General features: G+C 39.9%; 1 protein-coding gene across 2 annotated transcripts in view; it reads left to right on the plus strand.

The window, feature by feature from the left end:
* ccm2l (CCM2 like scaffold protein) overlaps window positions 1–16,095 on the plus strand; it is a 46,511-nt gene that overhangs the window by 9,172 nt on the left and 21,244 nt on the right. The window contains exons 2-7 of one of the 2 annotated variants that reach the window (XM_073939835.1): window positions 4,665–4,832; window positions 4,914–4,997; window positions 7,924–8,006; window positions 8,109–8,236; window positions 10,104–10,287; window positions 13,312–13,922. In XM_073939835.1, coding sequence (XP_073795936.1) covers window positions 13,425–13,922 — 498 coding nt within the window. In that variant the 5' untranslated portion in view covers window positions 4,665–4,832; window positions 4,914–4,997; window positions 7,924–8,006; ... (1 more) ...; window positions 10,104–10,287; window positions 13,312–13,424. The remainder of the gene's footprint in view (window positions 1–4,664; window positions 4,833–4,913; window positions 4,998–7,923; window positions 8,007–8,108; window positions 8,237–10,103; window positions 10,288–13,311; window positions 13,923–16,095) is intronic. The other variant, XM_692004.9, reaches the window with a different exon arrangement.

The following is a 16,095-nucleotide window of genomic DNA, read 5'->3' on the forward strand; positions in this document are numbered from 1 at the left end:
AGATCATCTGAGCAGCTCTTTGTCTGTTATGGCGGTCGGCAGCAGGGAAGTGCCGTATCGAAACAAAGATTATCCCACTGGATTGTGGATGCCATTTCACTCGCTTATTCGAGTCGAGGTCAGCCGTGTCCCCCGGGAGTACGTGCACACTCCACTCGGAGCGTTGCATCCTCTTGGGCGCGTGCACGCGGCGCCTCTCTAACAGACATCTGTAGAGCTGCGGGCTGGGCGACACCCAACACATTTGCAAGGTTTTACAATCTGCGAGTGGAGCCGGTTTCCTCAAGGGTATTAGGTAACCCTTTGGTGATTGAGGAGACAACTCGGTAGGGTGTTGAAACACGCTTGCTGCGCCATTCTCCCTAACACGGAGGTACGTGCGCCTTTTTTATCTGTCAGTAAAGTTCCCCGTCAGGTGAGCCCTGCAGATTCCTCCGTGGCCCCCAGCACTGACTCAGCGGAGGAGTCACTTGCTGGCCCACTACGTTGTAGGTCTGCCCGCTGGTCAGCCCGCGTTTTGGGTATAGGTGCCTGCTAGGCGTGATCCCCACTAGGCGATCCCATATGCTTATTCCGCCACGGTTAAGTCCCCCCCCTGGGCGGACCCGTGTCTTCCCTCTCCGCTAACCACTCTTTGCTATGCGTACTCCCCCTTTTTAGGGCTAGTCCATAGGTAAATTCTGCCATCTATCCCCCCCTTGGGTAACGGATGGCCTCCGCAGCGTCCTCCCTATCGGGATTGCACGCTTCCCAACGTACTGTCGTATTTCCTAGAATTATCTAGATGCTCACGACTTCCCAAAAAATATATCTAAATCCGTAAAACTTCTGTTGAAGTAGGATAAATTAGGGCCAGGGACACGTTGGAGGACCGCGCCCCCCATGATGTGGGTGCGTCACGCTTGCTTGACTATCTCCTCATCGGGGGTGTTGGTAAGGTGCAGTCATTATGGCGCTTTCCATATTCTCCCATTCATGGCACTGAAGTTCCCCAACCGAAGGGGAACGTTCGAGGTTACAGAAGTAACCCTTCGTTCCCCGAGGAGGGGAACGGAAGTGCCATATTCCGTCGCCATAATGACTGTCCCTTAGCTGTTTGAAAGTCTCTTCAGCTTAAAAGGATGGCGTCTGCTGGCTTCAGGTGTGCTTATATGCTGAGATGATTGCAGATGTCGCACACCTGCGCAAGCTTACGCTGCCAATTAATTTCATTCATTGGCCCGTTCAATACTCTCCAGATAAGCGGCTTCTGATCCGAATCCTCCCATTCATGGCACTTCCGTTCCCCTCCTCGGGGAACGAAGGGTTACTTCTGTAACCTCGAACGTTCTTACTGTAGTATCTCACAAACGCTACGTGAGACCTTCTTCCTTTAAGTCTGTCTGTTGTCTGACGCAGCTGAGGGAGGAGGCATGTAGAAATAGTGGGCGGGAAAGACTCGGCTTAAAGGCATAGTACGACAAAACCACCCCCTGCTGGAAATCAGTATAAAACAGCATCTTGTAAAAGGTATAATGAAAAATCTGATGGGTATTTTGATCTGAAACTTTATATACACATTCTTTTCGATTTTTATTGGTTCAAAATGTCAAAACATCAAGGCAAACTAGATTCATAAAGTCATGACCCTTGAAAAAAAATAAAGTTTGAAATATGTAAAACAAAGAAACACTGTGGCTCAAAACAGAACAAATATTTAAGCTTCTACTCTATTTCTGGGTCACTAATTAAACAGCAAATCCTCTGAGCCATGGGACGCAGCAGTACAAGAGGCAAATTATTACTGCTTGCTATCTTCAAAGGATTTGCTTATTATGCATATCTGGGAAAAAAAATAGTCATTGTAGCTTAAGGTAATGGAGTTGTGGTTGGGTTTCATTTAAGCTGGAGTATCGTGACGTGTTTGATTCATTATTTTAGACTGGTCTTCTGTTAAATTTAATGCGTTTTGACTAACTCACTGAAAGCAGTCAGGATGATTGATAAGCCCCATTAAATCACATCTGGTGTGAACACACACACACCGTCATCATCAACATGGTGTTTGATTGATGCCCAGCTCAACACATTCCCATACTGAACATACACACACATGCAAAAACACACAGGGAGTGCTGTACAAATCAGCAAGCTGTCAGTACAGTCTCTAATCTCTCTTCCATATTTAACAGCTGGCTCAACGATGATGTCACAGTTCGAACAGCTGGCCGATTGTACGTTACATCATCACGAAAGCAGATTTAAGCAGGCTTTCGCAAATCTGACATCAAATGAGTGACCTTAAAGTATACATAACAGTGTTAGCGAGGTTTTGGTTGAAATTTGTTTGTATGTTTAGATTCTGTTTAAACTCTGATCTGGGAAGAGTTACTGTAGTTTCATATTACATATACAGATGAGGTTAGAATTATTAGGCTCCTGTTAAATTGTAATTCTTTAAAAAAAAATCCCAAGTGATGTCCCCCACATTGGAAAATGAATGAATGAGTGAATGAATATATCATATAAGCAACATTTATTTTAAAATATTGCAATATATATATATATATATATATATATATATATATATATATATATATATATATATATATATATATATATATATATATATATATATATATATATATAACATAAAATATAATATAACAATATGCAATTTCAATGGTAATAAATTTCAATGGTTACTAAATTGTAAATGTAAATGCAATATTTTTAAATATATGATGCATTCATTCATTCATTTATTTCCTTTTCGCCTTAGTCTCTTAATTAATCTGGGGTCGCCACAGTGGAATGAACCGCCAACTTATCTAGCATATGTTTTACGCAGCGGATGCCATTCCAGCTGCAGCCCCATCATTGGGAAATATTTAATGCATATATAACATATTTATGTGAAATTCAAATATGAACTTGTCATGTATGTCATATATTTCATTATGGTGGCTTGGGAAAGCCAACATACTGTTATACTACATAAACATTTTATTCTTCTATCTTCTTCTACTTCTGAGACTAATTTCTATATGCATCTCCTGTTCATACTACAACCACCAAACTAACTCCAAACCTTCAAACTATACTAAATTAAGTTGCTATATCTTTTCCAACTGAGCCGACTGGTTTTCCGAAATCTGTCCTGACAATTTTAGAAAAGTCCTATTGACTTAACATTGGACCAAACTTTGTGACCTCATAACCTTCCGCCAGACTGTCATACAGACTTAAGGTTGGGCTCATTTAACCCAGATTACCAATCTGCCAATCACTGATGACCTATCAACTTACTAGACACACCCTAACAACCAGTTACGGGACCTAGCAACTGTCTCATAGACTTCCAATGTAAAAAACTGCCATTGACTTTAAATTGGATATACTATACCAATCCATACTAATCATACAAGCAACATGCTAATTCATACTAAATTCATGCTAAAGACATGCTAGTTTATACTAGAAACATAGTGACATGCTAATTCATTCTAGAACCATGCTAACATGCAAATTGTTTCAAGAAAAATGTTAATTTATGTTAGCAATAGCAACTGCCTAGCAATCACCCAGAACACCTTACCAACAGTCAGTAACACCTTATTTACCATAAAGAATACCTTAGCAATCACAAGAATACCTTAGCAACGGTCTTGTAACGCTTTAGTAGCCACCCAGAACTCCCAAGCAACACCTTAGCATTTGCTTACCAATGCCTTAGAAACCACTCAGAACACCATGGCAACTGCTTAGCAATACCTTACCAACCACTCAGAAGACTCTAGCAACCGCCTAGCAACCACTCAAAACACCCTATCAACACCTTAGCAACGACCTAGAATACCATAGTAACTGCCTAGCAACACTTTAGCAACCACCTAGCAACCAATCAGAACACTATAGCAACTGCCTAACAATGCCTTAGCAACCACTTAGAACACCCTAGCAATCCCCTAGCAACACCTTAGCAATGAACAAGAACACCTTAGCAACCACCTAGCAACACCTTAGCAACCACCAAGCAATACCTTAGTAACCACCTAGAGCACCCAATCAACACCTTAGTAACCACTCAGAACACTCTAGCAACTGCCTAGCAACCACCTAGAACACCCTAGCAATGCCTTAGCAACCACTCAGAACATCCTAGCAACCATCTAAAAATGGTTTAGCAACAGCTAAGTGGTCGACCTAGCAACCACTCAGAACACCCTATAGCAACCGCCTAGCAACCCCTTAGCAATGACTCAGAACACCCTAGCAACCGCCGAGCAACCACTCAGAACACCCTAGCAACCACCTAACAAGAAACATGCCAATCCACTAGAAACCTGCTAACCCTTGTGTACTTATCTATCTATACCAACTGTTTCAAACTTCTTCAAAACTACTTCAATTTTTATAGCTACTTCAAACTTTCACACTAGACTTTCTCAAGACATCATTAAGTTTTGTTTATGAAATTTAATTTTCTAGTTTGGATATATTGTCATATATATTAGATTTCTATATGGGAACAGTTTAGGTTTTGGCGGTGGACAAGGTTCTGGGATAAGAATATATTAAAAAAAATATACCAAAAGATAATAAAAAGATGAGTGTAGTGCACCTTTAATTTCTAAATGTCACTTTATGTATTGCTTTTTCCTGTACACCAATTCTTCTCTCAGGGATTCGTGTCTCCAATAAAGCGCCTAGTGTTCCCTAAATCTAGCCGGCGACAGGTGGACAAAGGCAGTGTTTACCGCAGACCCCTTCACACCGTCCCGCTTTACCCACCTGACTACCTCATCCACCCAGAGAGACTCATCTATGACTATGTGGAGAAGGAGGTCAAGGTTAGTCTGACCACACAAAGATATCAAACAACTCGCATTCACTGGAAACATCCTTTGACCTTTTTGTGAATGCCACAACAGTTCCTGGGACACCTGACATGGGTGTCCTGTTCCCTGAACCCATCCAGCAGAGACGAGCTGCTGCAGCTTCTGGACACAGCCAGGGTGAGAGCCATTCCTCAAACTAGAGATGTTGTGTTGACTATAAGTATTTTCAACCACTGTTGCCAGCTATTTTCTACGGAAAGGCGCTAAGCTCTGCCCGAAAAGTCGCTAAAAGTCGCTAGATTGTGTCATGGGTTAATTTGCATATAACTGATGTCATCATGTTCTACAATTTCTGTTTGTTTAGCAATAAATGAGTATTTATATTTGCACTATGCTTTATGTAAGCATGTCAATTTAACTAAATTTATTGCTGTTTGAATACAGGGGCGCCTCCAAGGGGTGGCCAGGGGTGGCCACGGCCACCCCTCGGTAAACTCTGGCCACCCCTGTGGCCACCCCTTCGGCCACCCCAATATAATTTTGCGGTTGACATTATTGATTTAAATGAACTCATAAATTCCCAATATTTAGATAAATAAATAAATAAAATGCAGTCACTAAATTATTGTTGGTGTTACTGACGTAGCTCTCCCCCTCTGGTTCAATGCTGGTGAAAGCAAACTGACGCATGCGCGCGGAAAACCATTCCCGCGCGCCTCACGCACTCCTGTGTGAATCCCGGTTGGTTGTTTGCATGCACGCCGACATAATAGGCACCGCTCATGCGCCGTGAAACCGGAGTAACAGCCTTTTGTGCAGAGGTGTCGGCACGCAGCGAGTTTTGAAAGTCGTTTAAAGTTTATATAATATGATGATGATGATGTTACTTTCACTAAGCATGCCTTTAAAGCAGAAAGGAGGGATAATGAGTCAGGGAGGTAAGACTTCATAACATGATTTCTCAGCCATGATCTGGTCAAAGATCACAGATAATTCTATAATACATTTTTTGTATTCTTTAGAATTGTCATAATTAATTTTCATGCAACAGGTTTCTTAAGTGATGTTGGCATATCACTCCAGTTGTTGTTTTCCAGTAATATTTGGGATTGATTTCTGTTATTTATTTAAAATAATAATTGTATATTAATATTAATTGTATTTATTTAGAATAAATATAAATAAATTGTTATATTTATTGAATAACAAATCTAACAATTCAAGAGAGGTGGGGGTGTATAGGGTGGTTCGCCCAGGGTGTCATTTAAACTAGAACCACCACTACCCTCCCCGATCGTCCTTGACAGCACGCACACACCTTCAATAGACAGCAATGGCTATTTAATATTTACCTTAAGCTACAGTATATCAATAGAAGAAGCTGCATTAATAAAATGGTTCAAAAAGCAATATGGATAAATAATATTATTAGGTATAGTGAGTGTGTATAGTAATGCCTTTTGTTCAGTTTGTTCATTTGTTTGGGTAATTAATAAATTCATTATTCTTTCATTCATTTTTTTTTCGGCTTAGTCCCTTTATTAATCCAGGGTCACCACAGCAGAATGAACCGCCAACTTATCTAGCACATTTTTACACAGCGGATGCCCTTCCAGCTGCAACCCATCTCTGGGAATAATAAACTCATTAATCTTCATTAATTTTAGACATGGCATATCTCGTATGATGTACAATAAAGGCACGTAAAAAAGAAGTTATTTATACAGTATATGAAAAGTGTTTTTAAAATAAACATAGATTTTTATTTGGTTTGCACATGTACTTGCTGAATTATTTCAAAGAATAAATTGCAATATTTCAAGTAGAATTAATTAAATGAATAAAAACTACATTATTTCATTTACCAGAAACAAAAATATAACATTACACTGAATTCATTATTTTTTTTGTGTGCCACCCCAAGATTTGGTGCGGCCTCTTCTGGCCACCCCTAAGAAAATTTTCTGGGGGCGCCACTGTTTGAATACAGTATGTCAATATAGATGTGTGGTGAATTTGCAGTAATCTCTCAGACGTAATAAACTCAAGTTCTGAAACTCTCACTTATAATATCTGTGATTGTAAACAAGAAAAGAATAAATTTGCAAATTAAATTGTTAAAATAAAGGAGAAGTAGATCGGTTTGACTGTACAAGGAAGATACCTTCACACTGCCGTGCTCAATCATTTGCCATCGGTACACAGAGGGGTGAGGGTGCAGGTGGGAGAGGCTGCTGTACGGGGACTGGGCCGCCTGTCAGTGCAGTGAGGCGGGGGAGGAGCCGACGGAATGACCCGCAGCTCGATGAGAAGAGTAGGGACGGTACAGTATGGACTAATGACAGTCTATAAAAATCTCCAGTAACACACAAAAAAGTTGCTAGATTTGTCGCTAGTCGCTTTTCTGAAAAATTGTTGCTAGGGAGGTCTGAAAAGTCGCTAAATCTATAGACAAAGTCGCTAAGTTGGCAACACTGTTTTCAATGTCAACTTGATGATTAATAAATGGTAAGAAACACACTCCAGACTAAAATAACTGTTATGCACTTGACAATTTTCAGATTGTTTTTTTTTTTTTTTGGCTTTTCATTGTTAATGACTTATGTAAAAAAAAAACATGCAAAATACTCTTTCTTCTGTCACAGTTTATACATTCGTGCTTGTAGATTTCAATTGCAGTACATATTTGTGAAGGCTGTTTTCTCAAAATGTTTTTCTCCATTCTGAGCCATAAATCCTCACTTAAAAAATGGTGTTTGCTGTACTACTTTTTTAAAACAAGCTGAAACATGTGGAGACCTGGAAGGGACGTGATGGTGGGGAAAATATGGGTGGAAGAAAAAAAATGGGTGGGAGAAATAAAAAACACTGATCTCTCGCAAAGACGTTTTGTATTATATCGCAAAACTGTCTTTTCACAAACACTTCCTGTTCACTTCATACATGTCAACCCTCATATTTTTTTGGTGATTCTCCAGTATTTTACTATTCTTTCCTACTATCATCCAATCCTTAAGTATTTTCCCATATTTCTCATGTATTTTTAATCTTTACAGCACGTTAAAATATAAAAATGTCTGCATTCACTTTCTTTCTATGAAAGCCGTGTGCCGATCACAACCCAGGCTTATTCTGAAAACGTAGTCCCGTGGACGTTTCTGGAGACTGCGAAATACGTCCCGGGAGGTACGTATGGCTGCATTTTATTTTTTTTAAGCGATCGCTATGGGCCGGTATGACGCTGTTCCATTTCGCGCTTACCGGCTGACCACTTACCTCCGTGTGAAGGGCTTTCCCGCAGCAACCAGTTTGTCCGGTCAGCTCATCGTGTACGTCGGCAGACTTCAGATGCAGAGAGGAGGAGTTGACCACCGCGACCGGGTTCGAGTCCGGGGAAGAGCGGTTCCAGAAATCAGGTAAGACAAAAACAGAATCCAAAAAATAAAGTGAACGAGTTCATAACAGGGTGAGAACGTAGTAAAATCCGAAAACGGGGTAAAAAAATCAGACGAGGGCTTTTCTTTTTCTAGACGGCTTCTCTAAATTGTTGCTCGGGTTTAGGGAAGTGAGTAGGCGGGCGGGTCAATCAGTAAAATTGGTTGGGTTTAGGGAAGGAGGAGGGTGGGTCAGCCGATTGGCCGGTCGCACAGTCAATCATTCAGTCAGACAGCGGCCTCTGGTGGGTTCACGCGAGAACAGCGCGGGCGTGAACGGCACTCGCGAGAGACATTTGAGATACGAAAAAGCACACACAGCGGCCTCTTGCGGATTCGCGAAAACAAAAACTGCAAAAACACGTACCTTCCGGGACGTATTTCGCTGTCTCCAGAAACGTCCACGGGACTACGTTTTTAGAATGAGCCTGGGTTGGCCGATCATCACCCTTCGTATGCAACCTCTGATTCAGCGAATCCATGTAATGCTGACTGACGAACTCGCTCCGTATGATAAACTGATCACAGATCAGCTTCTGTACACGCCATTTAAAGTGACACCTCTGTTATCAAACAAGTGTAGAACAGCAAGTGAATCTCTCGTCTTTTTCTGTTTGATAACAGAGGTGTCACTGTAAGGATGCACAGATCTATAATGAAAGCATTCCATTACTTTAGTAACTGTTTGTGCTAATTTAAGAGAAAATGAGTTGTGTTTAAATAAAACATGCAGGACGAACATGTTTACACATTATTAAGAGTAATTGTCTGTTTAAACACACACCTGAATCCCAAAGTGTCATGCATTTTAGCTTCTCTTTAAATGGCGTGTACAGAAGCTGATCTAGCATCAGTTTATCATTGAGCATGTCCAACACAATCTCACGGCAATTCATAACTTTTTGATTTATTTGCTAATTTATATGTATTCGTACAATCTACTTTGTACAATTTAGTACGATTTGCTCATCTCCCAATGACGGTTGGGTTTAGGGGTGGGGTTAGGTGCCACGCCTCCTTTTTAAAATTAAAATTAGCCACTAAACTGGCAAAACTTAAAATACTTACGTTTTCTCGTGAGATCAGGCTGGCACGTCTGTATACATGCATAACACAAAACATTTTTTTGGGTCATAACGCAAAACATCTTTGCGAGGGAACGCAAAACATCTTTGTGAGGTAACGTCTTCATATCACTGATTTTTTTCTTCCACCCATTTTTTTACCCACCAGCACACCCCTTCCACGTCTCCATAGTAACAAAACAATTATTGAAGTTTTTTAGGGGACAACTTAATTGTTTTATGTTTAATTTAATAAAACCAAATTAGCTTAATTCGTTCATGTTGCCCCAACACAAATAGATGGTGTGGAACCCAACATTTTTTACGATGTTGACTTCAGGTCTTATTTAATGTACACCCAACCTTAGTTTTATTCACTCTAAAGGTTTTTAAAGAGGGTTGTGCTTGTTATTGTGTATATGTACATTTTATTTTACAAAACAAAAATCAATTTGGCTGTTTACAGTATTTTCAGAATTACAAAGTGTTAAAAAGAGCTTCTCTAAAAAAAAAAAAAACATTTTTGGTGTCTAATATGTTCACTTCATCCATTTTCAGTGTTTCTGTGCTGAAAGTATATATAAATTAGCATATTACTAAATAATACATAATTTGCATATTTAAATATTATGTTTTAGAAAATGTGTAATACAAAAAAAGTTTGCAATTCTTAATGTTATCAATCACCCTTTTTACCTGTAGTGCTTTGCCTTCACATAATTTAAAACAGCAAGCTTCTTCACAATAAAATTTTGCACATTCTACACATTTCTGTATGCCTGTAGAAGCTGAGGGTTTTACCTCTGAAGACCAGTGTTGAACAGGACTGTATTCTCAGTCTGTCTGCTCGCTGTCTGCTGCTTACCTGGAGAGACAATGAAAAACTGCTGCTGAGGATCCCTACACATGAAATTGCTGCTGCCTCCTACCTGCGGGATGATGCACTGCATCTGCTGGTGCTCAAAACTGGTTAGTAAGAGTGAAATGTAAACTGTAAAAAAACTTTCTGCCTTAATTTTGTGGGTTTAAATTGACAAAATGGAATCAGATTAACTTTTCAAAACATACATCAGTTACATAAACTAAAAATACGAAGTTAAACTTTGTCTTAGTAAATAGTTTAAATATAATTAACGTATTAAGATGTTAAAGTAACAATAAACATTTGTTGCTGTGTTTTTTTTTTTTTACATTGTGGAGAATGTTTAAGATATACCAGAGCTTACCCATGGTTAAATGTTTCTGCCAAATGCAGAAATGTTTACCCAGAAGATTTAATTCACTCATCATTTACACACCCTTCATGAGTTTCTTTCTTTCTGTTAAACACAAAAGAAGATATGATGAAGAATGTTGGGAAAAAAGTAGCACTGACATAAAAAAGTCCCTCAAACAAGTTTGGAAAAAATGAAGAGTGGGTAAATGATGAATTTTCATTTTGATTTAGCTATTCTACTTCTGGTTAAGTAGAGATATTGTATTGAGAAAGATCTGTGAATTTGTCTGTTAGCATATCTTTGCAAATTTATGGGTTGTTGATGCTTTTTCACTGTGCCACATGACAAAAACTAATATAATCAATATTGTGATCTAAAATGCAGTAAATGGTTCTTTATGCACCTCTTATTTATTTATTTATTTATTTATTTATTTATTTATTTATTTATTTATTTATTTATTTATTTATTTATTTATTTATTTATTTTCTAGCCCTATCTCAGAACTGTGTGTGACATCTCAAACATAGTTCAATAAATTACAGCTCTTATAAATAAAAAAAAAAGAAAATTGTAAAATCATTAATAAATAGCTCAGGTCTAATGTTTCAAGTGGCTAATTTAGTAAATGTATTTTTTCATTTATATATTTCTAAAAAGATAACAATAGGTTAACTTGATACATTTTGTCACTAAAAAGACATGTCTTTCAGTGTGACAATATGAGCTAATTTTAAATCGGGCAATTCCTCTAAAATATCAACTGAAGGTCCTTATTTAAGATCATGTGACCGAAGCCCCTGTGAAGCCCATGAATTGATGTGACACCCCTATTTATTAAAAAAAATTCAAGAAGTCCAACAAGTCATGAAGAAAAAAATGTATTATTTATAATCATATATAAAATAAACAGCGGCGATGCAGTGGCACAGTAGGTAGTGCTGTCGCCTCACAGCAAGAAGGTCGCTGGTTCGAGCCTCGGCTGGGTCAGTTGGCGATTCTGTGTGGAGTTTGCATGTTTCCCCCTGCATTCGCATGGGTTTCCTCCGGGTGCTCTGGTTTCCCCCACTGTCCAAAGACATGCAGTACAGGTGAACTGGGTAGGCTAAATTGTCCGTAGTGTATGACTGTGAATGAGTGTGTGTGTGGATGTTTCCCAGAGATGGGTTTCGGCTGGAAGGGCATCCGCTGCATGAAAACATGCTGGATACGTTGGCGGTTAATTCCGCTGTGGCGACCCCGAATTAATAAAGGGTTGCGAGTTTGTATTTGAGATGTAGAATGCATGGAAAACATCTGCATAAAGAGACACGCATAGAGAGACACTGCACGTGCTGCTGAAGATTGTGGGTGTTTACAGCAGTTTGACTGATAAATATAAATTGGTAGCTAAATTGTTAACGGTGACAAACAGCATTTTCGGTTGTTTACATCCTTGTTTACGTCCTTGCTACACCATACCGTTAATGCTAGAAACTGTGCATGTAATTATTTAATTTTAACAAATAAAAACACTTACAGGTTGTGACTCACAATCCACAGCTCCGTCGATTAAAAAAGTTTTTAACCGAATCCAGCACTAAACTGGGAGTGATTCTGGAAATTCTCATTTGTCAAATGCTAGCTATATATTTTTATAACTGTCTTGAACATAATTAAAATTAAATTGTGAGCACTTCTCTCTTTGTGTCCTTTCCTTTGAAAGCCCAGAAACAGAAGAAGTTCTGTGGCAAAAGAGTTTGGCGGCGTTTTAGCGTTCTCTGCTATAACATTAAAGTGCATCTTGCCATGCTCCGTTGCTGCACAGGGTGTATGCGTGTGGTGAATGCGCGTAACCTGAAGTGTTTACGATCTCATTAGGCTGGATGTTTTTTTTTTGTAGCCCCCAAATTTGTTTCCTGTAGGCTTTGCTAAGATAACTTTGTAAAATCCAGTGTCTCCTTTGCAATGAACTTTGGGCGTATTATATTCTGAGATTATATTCTGAGATTATATTCTGTTTTTGTTCACACAACTACATTACACATCAACTAAAGTTGATATACAAAAAACTGTGAAAAAATGTACAAAAACTGTGAAAGAATTGATATTTGGTTACCCTTCATATTTTCTCAAACATCAGACTTACAGGGTTTGGGTGGGATTGACCCCCCTAATTATGGCTTGATCCCCCCTAAAGGATGTCAAAACAAGATGAATGGAGGTCCCTTTGAATCAGAGAATAAGTTCACTCTGATCTGTATTTTAAATAATAATGTTAAAAAAGTTAAAGTAATAGATATCCATTTAAACACCTCTGTAACGGTTCATACTATTGTGAATGCATAATCACACCAATCAGTCTATGAAAAAAAAAATTCATTCAACAGTCTGAAACCGCCAGATTCAGAGTTCACAAGACTGATTTCTCATATAGGCGTTTGTTTCTACAGAAAGCCTAAAAAGTAAAGTCAAAAGTTTGTACAGTTTGACCTAAAGTAAGCCGAAAATAGCTAATCAGGTCAGAATACACTAGCCTATCCTACAAAACACTAAAAACTTTAATAATATAAAATTATTAATAAATGATTTGACATTTGATGCACTGAAGCATGTACTACATTGCATGTAAGCATGTAAACATTAGCATTAACATTACTGAAAAAGATGACCCCCAAGCGTCAATGTATAATTCGCACACTGCTAAAGTCTACATAAATATAAATAAAAATAAAATCTTTAGTTTTATAGCAAAAGAAGGAAAAGTAGATCTTTAAATATGCATTTGTCTTCACAGGTCTGAATGTGGACACTGTACTAGCTGGTGACAGTCTAGAGAACAGGCCGACTGGTCTGGAGAGCCGCAGGCAAACTATAAGCAACACTGACCCCAGGCCAGCAGGAGGCACCATGGAGCGCCGCCATACCATCTGTGGTGTAGACTGGAAACTCTCAACCCGGCATGAACCCAAACAGGGTAGTGTGGGTGGAGGAGCTGGACCTGGGGGTGTCGCTGGTGGTGATGGGGGCAGCCTGGAACGGAAGCGTGTGAGCGGGAGCTGGGAGAGTAGACAGACCCGGAAGCCATGCGGAGGTAGCTGGGAGAAAAGGCCCGTGAGTGGGAGCTGGGACCGGAGGCCTGTAGGGGGCAGCTGGGAGCGACGGGGAGGTGTAGGTGTGGTTGGAGGAAGCTGGGAGAAGAGGCACGGGCCTGGAGGGAAACCTGGAGGAAGCTGGGAACGAAAACACACGCCGGGTGGCAGCTGGGAACGCAGGCAGGCTTGCACAGGGAGTTGGGAAAGGGGGAAGTCCTATGGTAGCTGGGAGAGGAGGAACCATAATCCCCTGGAGCCAATGCCATGCCCTGATGCCTACTGCAACCTCATCATACTGGCCGTAGAGAACAGGGTGAGGACAACGAGCTGTTCAGATGAATGACTGAGCGAATGAATGCGGATGAGGATGGATTAATAAGTGAATGATTGCAGGTGGATGAAAAAGTGAACAGATTAGTAATATGGATGAATGGTGGGCTCTATTAATTAGCAATGCATGTGCATGCATGGAGGGGTTAAAAGGCATAACAAAGATGATGGATGGATGGATGGATGGATGGATGGATGGAAGAATGGGTGGGTGGATGGATGGATGGATGAGTGCAAGGGTGGGTGGGTATATGGATGGATGGCTAGATTGATGGAGTAATAAGTGATGGATGGATGGATGGATGGATGGATGGATGGATGGATGGATGGATGGATGGATGGATGGATGGAAGGATGGATGGATGGAAGGATGGATGGATGGATGCATGGGAGCAAGGGTGGGTGGGTATATGAATGGATGGCTGGATTGATGGAGTAATAAATGATGGATGGATGGATTGATGGATGGATGGATTGATGATGTAATAAGTGATGGATGCGGATGGATGGATGGATGGATAGATGGATGGACTAATAAGTGATGGATGAATGGTTGGTTGGATAGATGGAGTAATAAATGATGGATGATGGATGGAGTGGGTAATAAGTAAAGGAAGGGTGGATGGATGGATGGATGGATGGACGGACGGATGGATGGATGGATGGATGGATGGATGGATGGATGGATGGATGGATGGACAAAAGAGTAATAAAGGATGGATGGATAAATAGATGGATGGTTTCAGGTGTAATAGGTAATGGATAGATGAAAGGATAATAAGGGATGGATGAATGGATGGATGGATGCGGGTGTAATAAGTAATGAATAGATGGATGGATGGATGGAAGGATGGATGGATGGATGGATGGATAGATGGATGGATGGATGGATGGATGGATGGATGGATGGATGGATGATTGGAATAATAAGTGATGGATGAATAGATTAGTGGATGAATAAATGGTTGGTTGGATTGATGGAGTAATAAGTTATGGATGATGGATGGAGTGGGTAATAAGTAAAGGATGGATGGATGGATGGATGTATATATGGTTGGATGGATGGAGTAATAAGTGATGGATGGATGGATGGATGGATGGACAGAGTGTATAATAAGTAAAAGATGGATGTATGGATAGATGGATGCAGGGGTAAACAGTGATTACTGGATAAGCAGATGGATGGATAGATGGATGGATAGGTAGATAAATAGATGGATAGATAGGTGGATGGATGAGTGGATTGATTAATTGATAGGTGGATGGATGAGTGGATTGATTAATTGATAGATGGATGGATGAGTGGATGGATGCGGGTGTAATAAGTAATGAATAGATGGATGGATGGATGTATGGATGGATGGATAGCTGAGTGGATGTATAAATGGATGGAATAATAAGTGATGGATGAAAAGATGAATGGATGGATGAATGGTTGGTTGGTTGTATGGATGGAGTAATGGATGGATGGATGGATGGATGAAAGATTAATAATGGATGGATGGATGGATGAATGGTTATATGGAGTAATAAGTGATGGATGGATGGACAGAGTGTATAATAAGTAAAAGATGGATGGGTGGGTGGATGGATGGATGGATAGATATTAGGATGGATGGATGGATGGATGGATGGATGGATGAATGGATGGATGAATGGATGGATGCAGGGGTAAACAGTGATTAATGTATGGACTAATAAGTGATTTATGTATGGATGAGTGGATGGATAAAAAGATGGAATAATAAGTGATAGATAAATAGATGAGTGGATGGGTGAGTGGTTGGTTGGATGGATGGAGTAATAAGTGATGGATAATAGATTGAGTGAGTAATAAGTAAATGATGGATGGATGGATGGATGGATGGATGGATGGATGGATGGATGGATGGATGGATGGATGGATGGATGGATGAAAGAGTAATAAGGGATGCATGGATGGATGGATGGATGGATGGATGGATGGATGGATGGATGGATGGATGGATGGATGGATGGATGAAATAGTAATAAGGGATGGATGGATGGATGGATGGAGTGGGTAATAAGTGAAGGATGGATAGATGGGATAAATGTACAGTATTACTGTGTATGGATTGCTGGATAGATGGGGCAGATGATAGAGTTCAAAAGCAAAAATGGATGAATGGCTGAAC

Source organism: Danio rerio, chromosome 23 (assembly GCF_049306965.1).
Source record: "Danio rerio strain Tuebingen ecotype United States chromosome 23, GRCz12tu, whole genome shotgun sequence".
NCBI classification, from domain to species: domain Eukaryota; kingdom Metazoa; phylum Chordata; class Actinopteri; order Cypriniformes; family Danionidae; genus Danio; species Danio rerio.